Source organism: Colobus angolensis, unplaced genomic scaffold (assembly GCF_000951035.1).
Source record: "Colobus angolensis palliatus isolate OR3802 unplaced genomic scaffold, Cang.pa_1.0 Scaffold129, whole genome shotgun sequence".
NCBI classification, from domain to species: Eukaryota; Metazoa; Chordata; class Mammalia; order Primates; family Cercopithecidae; genus Colobus; species Colobus angolensis.
Genome location: NW_012114141.1, coordinates 244778 through 261440, shown reverse-complemented (window position 1 = coordinate 261440; position 16663 = coordinate 244778). Strand labels below are relative to the sequence as shown.

Below are 16663 nucleotides of genomic sequence, written 5' to 3'. Positions count from 1 at the left end.
AGACACAGTCTTGCTCTGTCGCCCAGGCTGGAGTGCTGCAGCGTGATCTCGGCTCACTGCAACCTCTGCCTCCTAGCTTCAAGAGATTCTCCTGCCTCAGCCACCCGAGTAGCTGGAATTACAGGCGCACACCACCACACTGGGCTAATTTTTATAGTTTTAGGAGAGATGGGGTTTCACCATGTTGGCCAGGCTGGTCTCAAACTCCTGACCTCAAGTGATCTGCCCACTCTGACCTCCCAAAGTGTTAGCATTACAGGTGTGAGCCATCGCACCCAGCCCTGGGGTCTTCAATAATTATTAAGAGTGTAAAGTACCCTGTGGATCAAAAGTCTGAGCACCTGTGTTTTAGTGGAAGGACTCTACATTTTGGAGCAAAATGGTTTTTAAGAGTTTTATTTGTCTCCTCTGTCTCCCACTTGCTGTGTAATCACGGCCAATTTACTTGGCCTCCCTGGTCTTCCATTTTTTATACATCAGGCTAATCACCCTTATAATTATTTGCTCAAGCATGTCTTCCTTGCTGAAACATAATATCCAGAAGGTCAGGATTATGTCTGTTTTGTTAATCCCACAGTACCAAAACCTAGCACAGCACATTACATGATGCATGATAAGGTTTCAATAAATAATCATAAACTGATTGACAGGGTGGCTGTGAGGCTTAAATAGAATAATGTGTATAAAGTGCCCCGTAAGGTACCTGGCAGATGGCAAATGTCATAGGTGCTCAGTAAATGCCAGATCCCTTTCTTTACCACTAATGCTGTTCTCAGTGATACCACAGAGAGAAAATTCATGGCTTGTCTGTATAAAGTAAATACTTAAGGCATTGGTTCCCAAAGTGTGGTGTCCAAACTAGTAGCATCAGTATCACCTTTAGAAGTTGTTAGAAATCAAATTATTTAACTCCTACCCTAGACCCACTGAGTAAGAAATTCCACAGGAAGGGCCCATCACTCTGGGTTTTAACGAGCCCTCCAGGAGATTCTGAGATTCTGATTCATCCTCAAGTTTGAGAACCATGGCTTGAAGATAGTATTTTATGCCAATAACATTTTAGACTTTTATAACAGAGAGATACCTAATACGTTGTCTGATGCTGGCAACCGAAGATCCTTCTGGGACAAGGGCAGGGGAAACAAAGTCAAACACAATAAATTTCTGCTGCTGGTCTTGTAGGGTGGAATGACTGATTTTGTATTTCTGCTGCTGGTCTTGTAGGGTGGAATGACTGATTTTGTATTTCTGCTGCTGGTCTTGTAGGGTGGAATGACTGATTTTGTATTCTGGTTGTGTTCCTGGGGCCAGTACTAAACATACCTTTCATTTGAAATGAAGCTGGAACCATCAGAAACAGAGGAAGTTTTATCTTAGAGAAACTCCAGCATAACCCTTGAGTCACCTTTTGTGGCTGGGCATAAAATTTGTGAGTAGGAACAGAGAGAGAGGAGGGGAGAAAAGGGAGAAGAAGGGTAAATGATTCAGTAGCTATGAAAAGCATACATTTTGTTGTTGATATCTACCGTACCTTCATAAACACACTTCTAATTTTCACAGTTGCCCTGCAACACAGCAAACCACTACCATTAGGGTGATTAATTACTAATAAGCCTCTAGTTTGTGAGAGATGGCACCAGCAAATAAAGCTTGCAATGTGAGTAATTTCCAAGTGACAGCAAGCTTCACAACCAGCCTACTACATAGACACAATCATTATTCTCATTTTATATCTGTGAAAACTGAGCTTCAACAGGTTAAGCAGGGCTGAAATCCAAACCTAGGAATTCCTGACTTAAAATTTACGCCATTCGCCAATAAACAATCTTACCTACCTATATACAACACACAGAATAGTCTTGCAAATATAATGGAGCACATTTGAGGTGAGGACTATGATTTAAAGTCAATGCATAAACTACAACACACACATAGTCAAAATAATCCTTGAAAAAATCTTATAAATTTTTCATGAAGTACAATATATGCTGTAGTACAGATACAACTATGTGCAGTAGTAATATGTCTATATAACTGCATATATTAATTTGAATTATATGATAAAGAGTCAATCAAAATATAATAAGAATATTTTTAATAAATGAGAGCAGGTGTAGAATAGATTTTGAGTAAGTTAAAAGCATGCTTTGCCTGGATGCAGGATATTTGCTAAGGGAATGGAGATGCACCCAGAGTGACAGAGGGAGTATCCTATGGGCCAAAAAAGTTCTAGATTCTCTGGAGTCATATCAAGAAGTGTGATATACAGTTGCTACTTGGAAAAGCTTGCAACATGCTACAGACATAGTCATATCTATGAATAACCATTTAACAAGGCACACAATGCAGCGGCTGAAGCATAGCTAGGCCATAAGAGGATATGATAAAGAGAATTAACTTCAACTTGGAGAATCCAAGCCCAAGAAACAAAGATCATGTGAAGCATGGACTGGATAAATGTGCCCTGGTCTTGGAATTGGAATAGGGATACCCTAAATTTTGTTCCTCTTCCTCCCAAGTTGCCAGTGCTTTGACATTGACCAAATTATTTATAAAACAGTACTAATAATATCTAACCCACAGAATATATACTCTTAGTGACCTGTGTATGTATTTATATTTATATAATTAAATAACTTTATTTTTCTGCAAGATAAATACATATTATCTAAAATAAATTAAAATTACTTTTTAAAAGAAGTACTATATCTCACTTTAAATCTTCTCAGGAAGGATGGAGAGTAAGGTTGGAAAAGTAGGAACAAAATATTTAGTGCATACATATGATGAGTCAAGGCCTATCTTCTAAACCTTATACATATGGTTTAATCTCCATTTTTTTTACAAATGAGGAAATAAGGCAGAGAGGTTTAGTAATTTCCCCAAAGCAAAACAGCTATTAAGTGTCAGAGCTAGTGTTCAAGCTAAGTATATTTACTTTTAAAGTTTAAGCCCTTATCACAACAAAACTTAACAAATATTTGTCTTTATCAAACTGTATTGCAACCCAGTGATTTCTTGGCACATTTCCTGATAGGCGTGAGGAAGAAAGAAACAGCTTAGTTCATTCAGTCAATCAAAAGTTTTTGAGCAACTGCTAGGTACCTAGCACTGTTTAGGGTTCAGTTGTGAGCAAGACAGAGTCTTGACCCCTTGAAGCATGAAGTGGAGAGGAAAGGGTAGTGTGGTGTGGCATGGGCCAGAGAAGAACACAGGACCAGGAGTGAGGAAGCCTTTAGTCTCACTTCTGTAACTTGGCCACCAACGAGCTTGAGTAAGTCACTTCACCTTGCTGAGTCTCTTTTTTCTTATCTGGAAAATGGGAGGGGCGTGCATAATTTTATGCCAAGTTCTCACATTCTCTTATTCCATAAGAGGCATTTATTTTCCCAGCTTTTAAAAATTAAATCAGGTTAGGAGCTATCATGAGTGTTATTAGTTGCCAAAAAATCAACTATTTCCACTCTTTTCCTCTTATCACACCTTTTCTCCAACATGATTCGCCATCAGTCAAGTCACAGGACATAAATGGCACCAAGCAAAAGAAATCTGACCATGGCTTCTCAGGAGCTCTGCAGTCTACCTGGCCAGATAACGTTAACACACATGATCAAAGGTATCCACCCCTGGTTTCACATTAGCACAATGTCGGGTGCAAAACTCCTTGACTTTTCCATTTTGACACAGAGATTTATGTCTCTAAGTTACCTGTTGAATCAACTGCTCCAAAGATAACAAAGACATCACCTCAGTCATCTTGCAATGCTTGTGGCTGCTAACATATTAAAAGCCTTCTCTGTCTTTAATGATAATGATAAAGCATAGTTTTTGACCATTCTATTGCCCTTATTTTTCATTTTTGTGGATATTTGTGTGAAACACATCTTTCAATATTTTTAAAACAGAGCTCTTATTTAGATTGTTTCAAGCCCATCATTTAATGGTAAAGTTTCTTGGTTATGTTTCTACATTTTCTTCCAAATCATTTTCTGTTTAAATGAATTAAGTCAATTATTTAGGCATTTATTTCATGATATTGATGAAATTACCACATACAGGGCATGGTGCCAGTTGATTAGATTTGAGAATCTCTATTGGCACTGTTAAGAATATATATAAATCAAAGTGCCTGCTGAATGAGATGCCACCCCTCCACTTCTCCCTCAAAATTACCTTCTGTCCACCAGCTTCCTTGAAATACAGGGAGAGGAAAAACACCTTAGTGTAACAGGACTTATAAAGGCCCAGGTCCTTTGAGACAAACCAAATGTCTCCTTTATCTCTTACCCAGCATCATTTGTTCATCTTTCTCCTCACATTTAACACCACAGTTTCAATGTTTCTTTTCACCAGTCTGCCTGCCCCTCAAGTTTTTATGTTTATCCCCAGTGCCTCGCACAGCTTTTGACATAAATGCTGTGACCAATTATTATTCAACAGATAGATGAATGAGACCCTTCTGCTGAGCAGGAAGGGGTAAAAGATGGGGAAAGGGATAAGAGATGGGGGAAGAGGCCCATTTAAAAATACAATAGTGATAGCAAATAATAATCACAGTGAACCTGTGTTAGCTCCTATTGTATGCCAGGCATTGTATATATTATTGCTAACCTTTAACAAAAAGGAAAAATGGTGAAAGTAATTTTTCTCTTCTTACAGATCTGCACTTTTTCAGTAAGGTAGCCACTAGCCACATAGGAGCATTAAGCACTTAAAATGTGGCAAACCTCAATTAAAATGTGCTATAAGTATAAAAATACATGCTAGATTTCAAAAATTTAGTACTAGAAAAAAAGAATGTAAAATGTCTCAATAATCTCCATATTGGTTACATGTTTTTTAAAATATTGTGTTAAGTAAAAGATATTATTATTATTTAAAAAAGAAAAGGATGAAGTTTGGAGAGAACTCCCAAGAGAATGGACACAGGAAGTAGCATTTACCTACCCACTAAAATGTCCGACGCTTCTAAACACCTCACATTTACAACAATTACTAGCCCCATTTTCCGGATTCTAATACTCGGATTAAGTGATTCACCCAAATACCTGTATTTTGAAAACTGTAGCCCAGATTTAAACCAGGTATTTCTGGATTCAGAGTTCTTCCGATAACAGGTCCAAATGTAAGGAAACAAAGGGCAATCAGACCCCAAAAAGGCCTGTCACGAGGAGTTTTGAGAGCAGTCAGACTGTCCAGTCACGGAGCAAGCTAACCAGGCACCGGAAGAGACCACCAGATGCTCAGGGCAAAACCTTTTGTCCCCTCTCTGCCGCGAGGCAATCCAGGCGGGACGGTCAGATGCACCTGGGAGAACCAATACCCCCAGGCCATGTCTTGGGGTTGGGTCAAACTCCATTCCTTATCCTAGAAGCCCTGCTTATGCGTCCCGGAGGTGGACTCCGCCGGTGCTCTGGCGCCCTCTAGCGATTGTCCAGTCTAATGCCAGCTCTCTCTAGTTCATCCTTCTAGACTCATCACCTCCTAGGGCTTGCCCTGCCCTGGAATCCTGCCAGCCTGATTTTGCTGCTCCTCTATCTCAAGGTGCAATGAATTGTCCTACAGAGGTTTTGGATTTTTTGGATAAGAAAGAGGTCTTCTGGTCAATAAACCTTAAACCTGAGGTTTCTAGAGTTAATCCGAAATACTGTATTTTCCCCCTGACATTTCCAAGGAGAAATTTCTCTAGTTTCCTAATAAGGAAAACAAAGTTAGAAATACTGTGTTCTGAGCCAAAGATGCAAAAGCAACATTTAAGAAAGTTTATTCTTTTTGAATGAAGCTTTAATTTAAAACAGAGTAAAGGATTCCCATGTGTGTTCCTGGAACTATAAACACTCATAAAATCTCTTTGTTTACTTTATCGACTCAGTTGTGACATTTAAAATAGAAAGCTAAGTCTATGCATGAGCAATTTTTTACAGAACATGCACATTAACAGAGATGGCTGCAGACAATGACTTTGTACAAATTCAATCACATTTATTGGGTAAATATTGCACTGGCTCCAAGAGACAGCAATGTAATAAGTCCCAAGCCTACTCCTCCTAACACTCTAATGGAGGTGGGAGACACCCCCGCAATCATCCCTAACTCATACTTAATAAAGATCAGCAGTGCACATGGTGCCAGAGATTGGCGCCACTGCTGTAATTATCTCCAGGGAACTTGAGTTTCTTTTTAAGGGGAGTAATCAGAAGGGTTGTTGAATGAATCTCCTGATTTTGAGAAGTCACTTATTTGAGCTTTAGTTTCTACATCTGTCAAATTAAATTGCTAGAGTCAATAGATGATCCCCAAGCTCTCTTCCAGTTCTGAGAGTCATAGAACATGCACATTAACAGAGATGGCTGCAGACAATGACTTTGTACAATTTCAATCACACTTATTGGATAAATATTGCACTGTTGAAAGTTGTTGTTCACAGTTTAGAGATGAGTCCATCACAGATCAGCTTAAATGGGCTCCTCTTCCAGCCCTATGACTAAAATAATATTACTGGAATAAATTTTCCCAAAGAAGACATCCTTATCACTTTATTTTCAAGACTTGCCTTCCAACCCTCAATATTTACTGAGCTAAAAGCTGATGGTTCTCAAGAGGGTTTCCAAAGAATACAGCAGACAAATAAAGGACCTCCCTGGATATGCCGATTTAGGAGAAAATATATACAATATATCACATGTATTTAGTAGTTCATACAGCAAACAGAAAGCTCCCACATAACTGCAGTTTCTAGTACAGAAAAAAGAACCCTGAAAGTATATGTTGGCGCTACTATGTTTTTATCATGCAGTCACAAGTTTAGGAGATATTCACTGCTTGAGTTTAACACTAATTGAGTCCTTACTATAGACTGTCTATTTCAAATGACATACAAAAGATAATGCATCTTACCTAACCCATTTATTGTGCTTGATTTTTGGATTTACCATCAACCTTCACATAAATACTTTATCCAAAAAATGGATGTGTAACCCCAACCTAAATTATTATCATCATATGCTTCCTTCAAAATAAAATATTATAAGATTTTGGAGACATCTTAAAAAGAATTAAAATCAGTAATATATTCTTTGCCATCTACATTCAGTCAGGAGAAAGGCAACTCTATTATTACATGTTGGAAGATCAGTTTTAATGCACCAAAGAATGGTCTTGAACTATGTGACGTTTTATTTTGAATGCATTTAAATTTTTCTATTTTGATGTTTTGTAAATCTAGTATACTGGCTACTGTTGCCAAGGAAATATGACTTTGGGTTACTGCATGGATCTGCAGGGGTTTTTGTTTTTCTTTTAAAATATTAACAAGACAAAAATGGAAAGATCAAATATGGAACACAAATTTAGCTCTTTCTCTCTTTAAAGTGCATGGAATACAGATCTTCTTGCACATCGCTGATTTAAAAATACAAAGATGCATGAAGTGATTTTTCCCAACTAGTGTAGAGACTTTTACCAATTAGCCAAGTTGATATTATCATTCTTTGTTCTGGATTCAGCCCACTCGGAAAATGTGTGGCATTGATTACACACAACACTGACTGCTCATCTTCAATAAGTTCATCTCTAAATGAAAAGATGCTTTCTTTATATGGATAAAGGTAACATAATGGTCTACAGTGTTGCAGTTCAAAGAATTTTCAAAGTGAAGTCAGAAAAAAGCATGGTGCAAACCTTATAAATGTGTTCAGTATTAATTCCAAAACATTCAAGTGCATATGAGAATAAAGATTCCACCATTCACCCATTTTTTGGTCTGTGATTGTTTCTGATAGTCAGTATGACCTCAAGGCTTTAAGTCATAATAATGGGCTTAAATCATCTAATTATTAAAAAGAATCCAAACTTTTTTCTATTTTTTTGGAATATTACATAAAACTTCTCTATAAACAGATAACATCTTTACTTCCTACTAACTGAAATGAGTTATTTTTAATTAGAAATATGCAAGCAGATTAAGACATACTTTAGAACAAACACCTTCTAATTAAAACCTCTAAAACCAGGGTCCCCTTAAGACAAACCAATAATTCAAGCAAAATGTCATGTTGCTACTGGAGACCTGGAGATAAACAGGAAGACTTTTAATTTCTTTTTACAGTTGAGAAACAACTTAGAGCAACTATTTTCAAAGAAATTCTAGTAAAGCAACTATCTCACACTGGGAAGATATCACAGCTATCTCACTGTACCCCATCTGCGCCTTCTCCCAGTCAACTATGCTGGGCCTGTGTCTGGAAGAATAAAAACAAGGCTGACCACTCACAGGAAAGGCATAAGTTTGATGACCATGGGAGTTTTTACTTGTTAACACATAAGTAGAGGTTTGATTCGATTACAGGCAATCTCTTCTCACACAATCATACAAAACTGCCCAGGATTAAACATCTACTATTGCTATAGACCAATATATCCTTTTATGTAATGTTAATGGAAAAATCACCTCATTCTGATGTGTTTTGAGTTTGATCCTCTAAAACCATAAGAATCTTCCCACGAGAGATAATTGAGAAAATGTTGGCCTTTATTAGCATGCACTATTAACACAGGTGTTCTGACTGCATTTTCCAGCCCTCCCTCTATTTTATGCACTTCTCTACATGTGAGAACCTTTGACTAACTCTGAGTCCTGACCTGCCAGAGTGACTTTGTCAGTCTCTCTTTAAAAATGGGCAGGTGAATAAAATGAGTTCAGCCTAGAAGCAGCAGCTCAGTAAGGGAAATGAAAATATCAGAAGTTATCTAATCACAGCCATAGCCATGCTGAGCTTCATCTTATCTTTTGGTTAATAAAAAGAAATGGGACCTTCCTAAACTTGAAGGGCATCAAATTAAGTTTTTGCTTGCCTCTGGCTTTTGGGGGGATATGCTATGTGGTTTAACCAGTGCATACGAACTACAAAAATTGGCATGGATTCAAAGCACCTATGTCATAGGAAAGTGGGTGTTTCTTTTTCTGTTTGTTTTGATATAAAGCAGAAAATAAAACACAAAGGCCTTTGAGAATAGGGATTGTTAAGGGAATAGAAGAGTAGGGAGAAAAGAACACTTCGTTTGAAGTTAAGGTAATTGTGTGTGTGTGTGCGCGCGTGTGTGTGTGCGCGCGCGCGTGAATGAGCAGGGTTTAGCTTCATTTAAAGAGAACACATTAAAGTACCTCGGACAGCTCAAAAGGGCTGTTCAGGAAGCAAAACCAAGTGAGCCAAGAAAAACCTTAACAGTGCTTTTAAAATCCCTGACAAAGCAGCAAGAGGATGAAGAGCTGGTTTTGCATAGTTTTGAATACAGGATGTAAAGGTGCTGAAGCACCTTTTCCCACAAGTCACTGAAATCCTGTGAGTGTGTGTGTGTGTGTGTGTATGTGTGGAGAGGGAGAGGTTCTCAGATATTTTTCTTGCAAAGCTTCCCAGAGCACTCTCCCTTCCCCAGCCCGCCCTCGCTTTACTCTGCTCACCTTTCCCCCCCTCCACTTCCCAACCCCCCACATCAAGCCCTTCATAAGTTTGGGCCCCTTGGATCATCTCTGCCGCCTGTGAATTTTCCCTGGAGCCTGGCAGGTTCTGGGGCTGAAAGCCAGTCCGCCAAGGCGCCCTGGGGCGCCCCGGGGGCGCGGTCAGATTTGGAACATAGAATGGGAAATAGGGTCTTAAAGCCCACCTACTCCAAGATAAAGGAGGAGCATTTTTCATCAGGGTTTAGCCAGTTCCTCACCGGATGATTATCAGCACTCACTTGACTTGCCGTGGACCACCTCCTAATTGTCTCCACTGGATTCAGCCCTAACAGTTCTCGTGCGTCTGTGATACCACGCGGGGTCGTGAACTTACTCAGCTGTGGGTTGGTTTCAGTGATCCCTCTAGTCCCGTCCCCCGTCTGCCGTCCCCCTTTCCCTCTGGCTACTTTATTCAACACAGGAAGAAGCGCTAAAGAACTGGGTTGAATCAAAGCACTTGCAAGCCTATTCATTAGTTTTTAACACTGAGAGTCCCAGAGGCAACTAAATATTATTATAACCTCATTGTAAGAAGTGTGGGGAAGGAGGTTGAGAGGTTGAATCCAACCGCAGCCAGGTCAAGCCATTGGAAGGGACTACAATGTCCCACAGCTTTCTCACTGTCAGAGAGGAAGCTGCAACTTCAGCCAGAACTCTCTTCCCCTCCCCTTCCCCGATTTTGAAAAAGGTACCCCTTCTTTCGCCTTCGGGACTTCCCTGACCTGCTCCTCACCCGCGCCCTGCTGTCCCCTCCCCTCTGTGGTCTTTCTCCCCAACTCCATTCGCCCCACCCCACCTGGGCGAGGTGGGTGTATGTCAGAAGGCGAGAGGTAGGGGATGGAAGTTCCTTCAGATTAAAGACGTTGCTTGCTGCTGCTTTTTAAAACAACAACAGCAATGACAAACAAGCAAATGTGAGCGAGAAGCAGTGCATCTCAAAAGTTGGTCTTGCTACACAGCAGCCCCAACAGACTTTGCAATCGCAGTGCCCCAGGAACACAGGAATGAAGAGTTGGCATTTCCTTACCTGGGTGTGCCAACCTCGAAGAGTGGAGAGAGAATTCAGCCCGGGACCAGGTCTGTCCCGCCCCCAGTATGCAAAATCCGACTTTGAAGTGGAGGTGGTTGATGGTGTAGTTACGTAGTGGTGTAAGGGGCGTCGCACCTCCTTCCCCTCTCGTTCTCCGAGGTCAGTTTAGCAGCAGCGGCTGGGAAAGGTGCTGAGAGCAGAGTTTGGTCTCTCCGGAAACCCTGACTCCATTCTCGGTGATGGGGGTGGGGGAAGAGGGTGAAAATGTTGGAGGTGGCAGGTCGGCTCTCAGTTAACTCAGAGAGTAAAGAGGAGGGTACTAAAGAAAGAGGGAGGGAGTGGAGTGGAGCGAGGGAGGAAGGAAAGGAGGATGGCAGAAAGAGACGGGGATGAGCGGGTGGCGGGGAGATGGCAGCTTCTTACAGAGAGATTTCCACCTTCTGACGAAACCCATGCACCCAGCAACCCGGCAAGAGACTAGTTCCGAAACCTCTGCGCGAGCGCCCCCTGGGGGTTGCTGGCGGAGACAAACATTGCCCCGGGAACCCGAGCTCAGGGCCCCGCCCAGGCCTTGGCGGCGGCGCTCTCCGTGATCCTGCCGCGCCCACAGTCTGGGCTTTCTGCTCAGCTTTGTCGCTCAACTGGGCTCCTGGGGACACTTGATTTAGATCTTCAAGTGCTTGGTCTCCATCTCTACTCTAGGGTGGAGCGGTCATATCGCGGCGGGGGTGTGGGGGGAATGAGAGTTACACTTTTTGGCACACACTAAAGACAACTTTTTAGATGGGTGCTTAACTGTCACCAAAAATGGTAAAGGTGTTGCTCGTCTCTGTATCCTCTTGTGCCTACAAAAGTGTCTGGCATATGGCAGGAGCCTGGTAATTATTTTTAGTAAGTAATGCATGAGTAAATTAATGGACAAAGAGTATTTTCTTCGTCTCATGATGCGTTTCTGAATACATCTACCTTACAGCTAAGATAAAGAAATACTTAGGGAGTACCCATGCTTAGAGATAGATATAAATATGTTGTCTCACGTAGGGGATAACCACCTCCACATGTTATAAAGCACTTTAGAGAGAAAGTATGGCCTTCCTATTTCAAACATATTCATATTCAGACAAATGAACTTATTCAAATACAGGGCATTGTTTCTGATTATGTCTGCTACCATAGACAAACTAGACAACTAAATTCTGTCCGCACACTGGTGTTGTCAGACTCACAAATTGGACTTTGGAATTAATGAAGTAAAGTGAATGACCGTCTCTTTCTGACGTTGGGATGGTATAGAGTGTGTTACATCTAACATGGAGGGGAGATGGAAGGTCTTCCTTCTCACCCTATTAAGGGGATATCTAACAAAGCCTCTCTTCAGGTTGGAGCGGATTATCAGCCAAAATCTTTTCACTAATTGTAGAGCTCTCAATTTCAAAGTCCAGAAAAGGAGAAACAATAGGGTAAGGAGCAGGACCCTCTCTTAATTGTTCTATAGAAGTAGTCAGAAAGATCTTTGATAAACAAAGGGACAACATTCTGACAGAATATAAATAACATTTTTCTTCCTTCAGTCACCTCTAAAGCCTTTCTGAAATAGGATAACACTAAACATGAACCCTGGAAAGGACCTCAGGGAGCTTCTCTGTACACTGAAACTACCACATAAATCCTTGGATTTGCTTTGATTGCAAAAACTTGGGTCACATGGTTATGCACAAGTAAATCATTGTGACCTTTGGATATGGAATTACACTAATAGGCCAGGACTTCCACAATGTCTGGGAGCATGTGGTGTCTTCTATAGCACTCCTGGAGCCAGGATGGAACCCCACCTGATCTACACGCATTGAGAGTGAGACATAGGGACAATTCTCCTAGGGATATTCAGGGTCCTCCTACCAGGAAAGGGGAGATGGACGCTAAGCAGGCAAAACCAGTGTATGATTACTAAATATGAAAATGTTAAGTCCAAAAACATTACTTCCAGGTTTTGTTAAGGGGTAGCCTCAGAGATGAACTCAAAGTTTGAGTTGGATTGAACTTGCAAAGATGAACGAAGAAGAAGGAAAAGTCATTATGCATTTCTTTGCATGTTAATTGTATCCTCTAAAATTTAATTTCTATGAAGGCGAGTGATATGTCTGTTTTGTTGTCTTGTTCATGATTATAACCCCAATGCCTAGAAAGGTGTCTACCACCTAGTAGGGAGTGAACAAACATTTATAAAATTAAAAATAATGTAAATACCTTAGGGACCATTCAGCATAAACTTCTTATATTACAGGTGAGAGAAAAGGAATTAAGATGTGCTGAGCATGTACTATTTCTAGGCAATCTGTTAGGCACTCTACTTACCATCCCATTTAATTTTTACAACAACCTGCCCAAGAAAGTTTCACTTTATCTACAAAAATAAATCCAGGATTTGGGTGGTTGAAATGACCAGACCAGGGAACACAATTAGTTAATGGGAGGATAGGGGTTGTTCACTGAAGCAGTCTCTAAAGGGGTAGCTAAGAATGAGTGAACACATGGACCACAGAGAAGAAGTTATAGAGTCAACGCTCATAGGGAAAAAGAAAAACAACATAGTTATCTTTGGCCCTATACGTTAAAAGCATAGATACACAAACTAAACACAATGCTACAACTTGTGACAAATATGGTTTCCTTTGCCAGCAGGCTTCAGCTCCCTAATTAGAAACAAACAGTTGCCTGCTCGCCAGTGTGCAGAAAACATGTGCAGCTTTATGCCAGAAACTTGGAATTTTTTCTCAAGGCATGACACTGAAGGTAAATTCAAAGAGGCTTTTTACAGGGCACATAAAGCAGAATTTACTCCCACCTCTTATATGAAATCAACAGCTCATCTGTACAAATGAAGATTTGTAACCAGCTAATAATCCGTGTTTTCAATCACTGCCTCCACAGCAAGTTGCCCGCCAGCCACAGTCCCTTCAACAATTGTAACATCAAAATCCCCTTGTCTCTATCACTCACCTCCTCCCAACTCTCCTTTTAATGGATTCTGAGCTGCTGGGTTCTACAGCCATGGCCAAATTTATCTAAAGCCAAGCCACAGTCACTGTGGCCCTGGTGTTCCCAAGTTGCAAAGGAAGCTTCAGCTCTGGGTAGATTCACTCGCCGGGTCTCTGTTGATAAGAGGAGGCATCCGCTCAGTGTCTTATGCCAGTATGAAAGGCATCTCACCCATCAGTGTGACAAGTGAAATGCTGGAATGAAGCCAGGGAACAAAAGGGAAGAAATGTGGATTCTTACCAGTGCAGTTGATACCATTTTTTTAAGGGGAGCAGATGATGAAGGGGAAAAACAGGCAGAGAGTCAGTGCCCTGCATCAAAAACCTTGGATCCTTCCCTGAATGAGTCAGGGTGAGCATTTTGTTTTGGAATTGAATTTCCGTTTTCTTTTCTTTTGTAAGAACTACTCAAGGGAACTGTTGTAAATAACAGGATATATTTTTGAGGCTGTGGATCATATTAGAACCTTGGATTTCACCCCAGGGCTATTTACAGCTCAAAATTTTGTTTTGTTTTGTTTTGTTTTTCCATTTCAAGTGATTTTTGAGAATTGGCTGACATGTCTTCCTCTGGTGTTTCTGTGTATGCCTGGGGTATGATATATTACTGGAGAGCGGAAAGGAACACTCTAAGAAAAACTTCTTCTAAGATGCTAAGAGTCAAGGGAAAATGAACATACATGTTCCAAGCTGATGCAGAAATTAAATATTCCACTGTCCGTCATTGCTTTTTATGGGAACCCTATACCACCTGTGGTGCCTCTGACACTGGGTAACAATTTGTGCTACAAAAGAGCACTTTATACTTCTGTCTACCAATAGGTGGCATCAAAATCTCTCCAGCTTTACTTTCCTGTATTTTAAAAACCATAGGCAGAGGGCATTTTCTTTCTGAGATTTTACATTTTATCATGAGTGATGTTATAAAGGCCACTAAATAGCTCTATATTATTTCAGAGGAGATTTTCCTATTTGCTCTATTAATGAGGTCTCCCGATCATCCCTCTGAGCCTCAGTTTTCTCATTGTAAAAAGAAAGTATTTGAACTCCAGCTCCAAGATTCTGCTTTTTAGCTACATAATATCTTCCCAGACACACCATTTTTCATGCCTATGATAAACCCATTAGGACTCCATTCCTCTGGGCTTAAGGAATATTAGCAAGCAAATATCCCTTGGTTGCAGAGGCTGTTATTTGCCCAGCCTATATTCATTTGTGTTTGTTTTTCCTTACTAAGAAAAACATAATTTTGTGGAGGGTAGCAAAATTCATTTTCCAGCTTTTCTTGCAGATGGAGTAGTGATGTGATTAAGATCTAGCCCTGCGCTATTTATTATGGTAGCCACTAGACACATGTATCTATTTAAATTTAAATTTATTAAAATTAAGTAAAATTAAAAGTTAATTTTGTCAGTTCCACAAGTGACATTTTAAATGCTAAATAATCATAAGTGGCTAGTAGCTAACATCTTGGATAGTTCAGATATAGAACATTTCTATCATTGCAGAAAGTTTTGTTATATAGCACTGATCTAGCCATTGAAATGTCAGTAGAAATTACAGGGCAGTTTCTGTGAGAGTTTTCAAAGGGAAGGAGATATTGAGTCAGCTGAGATGTACCTTTATCTCTTTACCTCTTCTTTTCTTTACACCTGAAGGTTACAGACAGTAAGTCAGCCATCACGTGACTATGAAGCAGCCAACATTCACCAAGGCAGGTTAGGCAGAGAGATAAAAGGAACTTGGGTCTTTGATATAATAAAGGCAACCACGTTATTTTCAGCTGTATTATGAGAAAAATAAAATCTTCCATTGATTCAAGCCACTGTTTTCAGTTTTTTATTATGAATAGCTAAATATTATTTCTAACTGATACACCATCAGAAACTTACCTGGACAACTTTCTATTAATGACTGAAAAAGCATGTGTCTTTCCAGTTTCCCTTACTTTGGTTAGAGTTGAGGACCAGATTCTGGCTACAAGAAACAAAACAATGTGTACACCATGAAGTGATAAGTATTAAGCATTCATTTCAATATGTCCAATGGACCAAAAAGGGGGAAGATGGGTATTAATGATTCCCAAAATAAATGTCCCCTATTTTAGAATTTGGCTAAAGAGTAGCTTTGCATTTTCCTGGAAAAGAGGTTGGTGGGAAAAAAAGATAATATTTGAACCTGTACTATATGCTAGAAACTTGGCTGAATGATTTGACTTTATCAATTTAATGTTCATGACAATCCAATAACATAATCATTCATATCTCCCTTTTTTGCAGATAACAAACAGAGGCTCAGAGAAATCAAATATGTTGTCAAAATCTACATTGTTGAAGAGATGGGTTTCAAATCCAGGTCAGCTTGGCCCTTGCCACGGCTTCATAATGAAATTCCATGGGTGAGCGTTACCAGTTTCTGGTCCTTCCTTGCTTATTTCAAGGGTCTCATCATTCCATCCTCTGTATCACTTTTTTTTGTTACAGGCTTTACTCTTTTCTAACCTGGAAAAGACTAATGATATTTTTCTTCTCCTTCATAAGCTTGGAAATATTCTCAATCACCATAAAATTCAACCTTCCTCTGGTAACTTTGGAGACCCTCAGAGCTTTCCTTATTTCCAGAGACCGGTGGTTTGGATGAGAATTACTCTCTATTTTCACACAAATTGGCCAGATGACATCTTTACTGACATCTGAAATAGAATCAGAAAACAACTTGGAGAACACAAAATGAAGGTTGGAGAAATAGCTTTGAATTCAAACTGAAATTAAACAGTTTCCTTTGTTGAAACTCACAGAGGAAAAGAAGTTACCTAAAAAACTTATTAACACTTTTATTCGAATTCATGAGATAATTCTAAGATGATAAAAAAAAAAGTCATGTAAAGAAAACCTATAGAATTCAAAGAGAAAATGAGAGGAAAACAACATCATTGCAGATCTTAAAATCACATTCTGTAAAAATCAGAAATGGCCATGCGGAAAACACAGAGCAGAGTCACAGACGACAAAGTAAATGATGTTTATGGTAACCTGAATTGTTAAGAGGAAGTTCAAATCTATTCTGAGTTATTGATTAAGAAATCAAAACATATGT

At 39.8% G+C, this 16663-nt stretch overlaps 1 protein-coding gene across 4 annotated transcripts in view; it reads right to left on the bottom strand.

The window, feature by feature from the left end:
• CPNE4 (copine IV) overlaps positions 1-16259 on the bottom strand; it is a 510039-nt gene extending 493780 nt beyond the window's left edge. The window contains exons 1-3 of one of the 4 annotated variants that reach the window (XM_011933669.1): positions 15460-16259; positions 13530-13681; positions 10527-11404 (exon numbers count right to left, since the gene is read on the bottom strand). Coding sequence is in view for 3 of the 4 variants with exons in the window: in XM_011933666.1 (XP_011789056.1) it covers positions 13530-13582 (53 nt within the window). In the remaining variant the exon portion in view is untranslated. Of the gene's footprint in view, positions 1-10526; positions 11405-13529; positions 13770-13808; positions 13929-15459 lie in introns of those variants that run through there. The other 3 variants (XM_011933666.1, XM_011933667.1, XM_011933665.1) reach the window with 3 other exon arrangements.
• Positions 16260-16663: the final 404 nt, after the last annotated feature.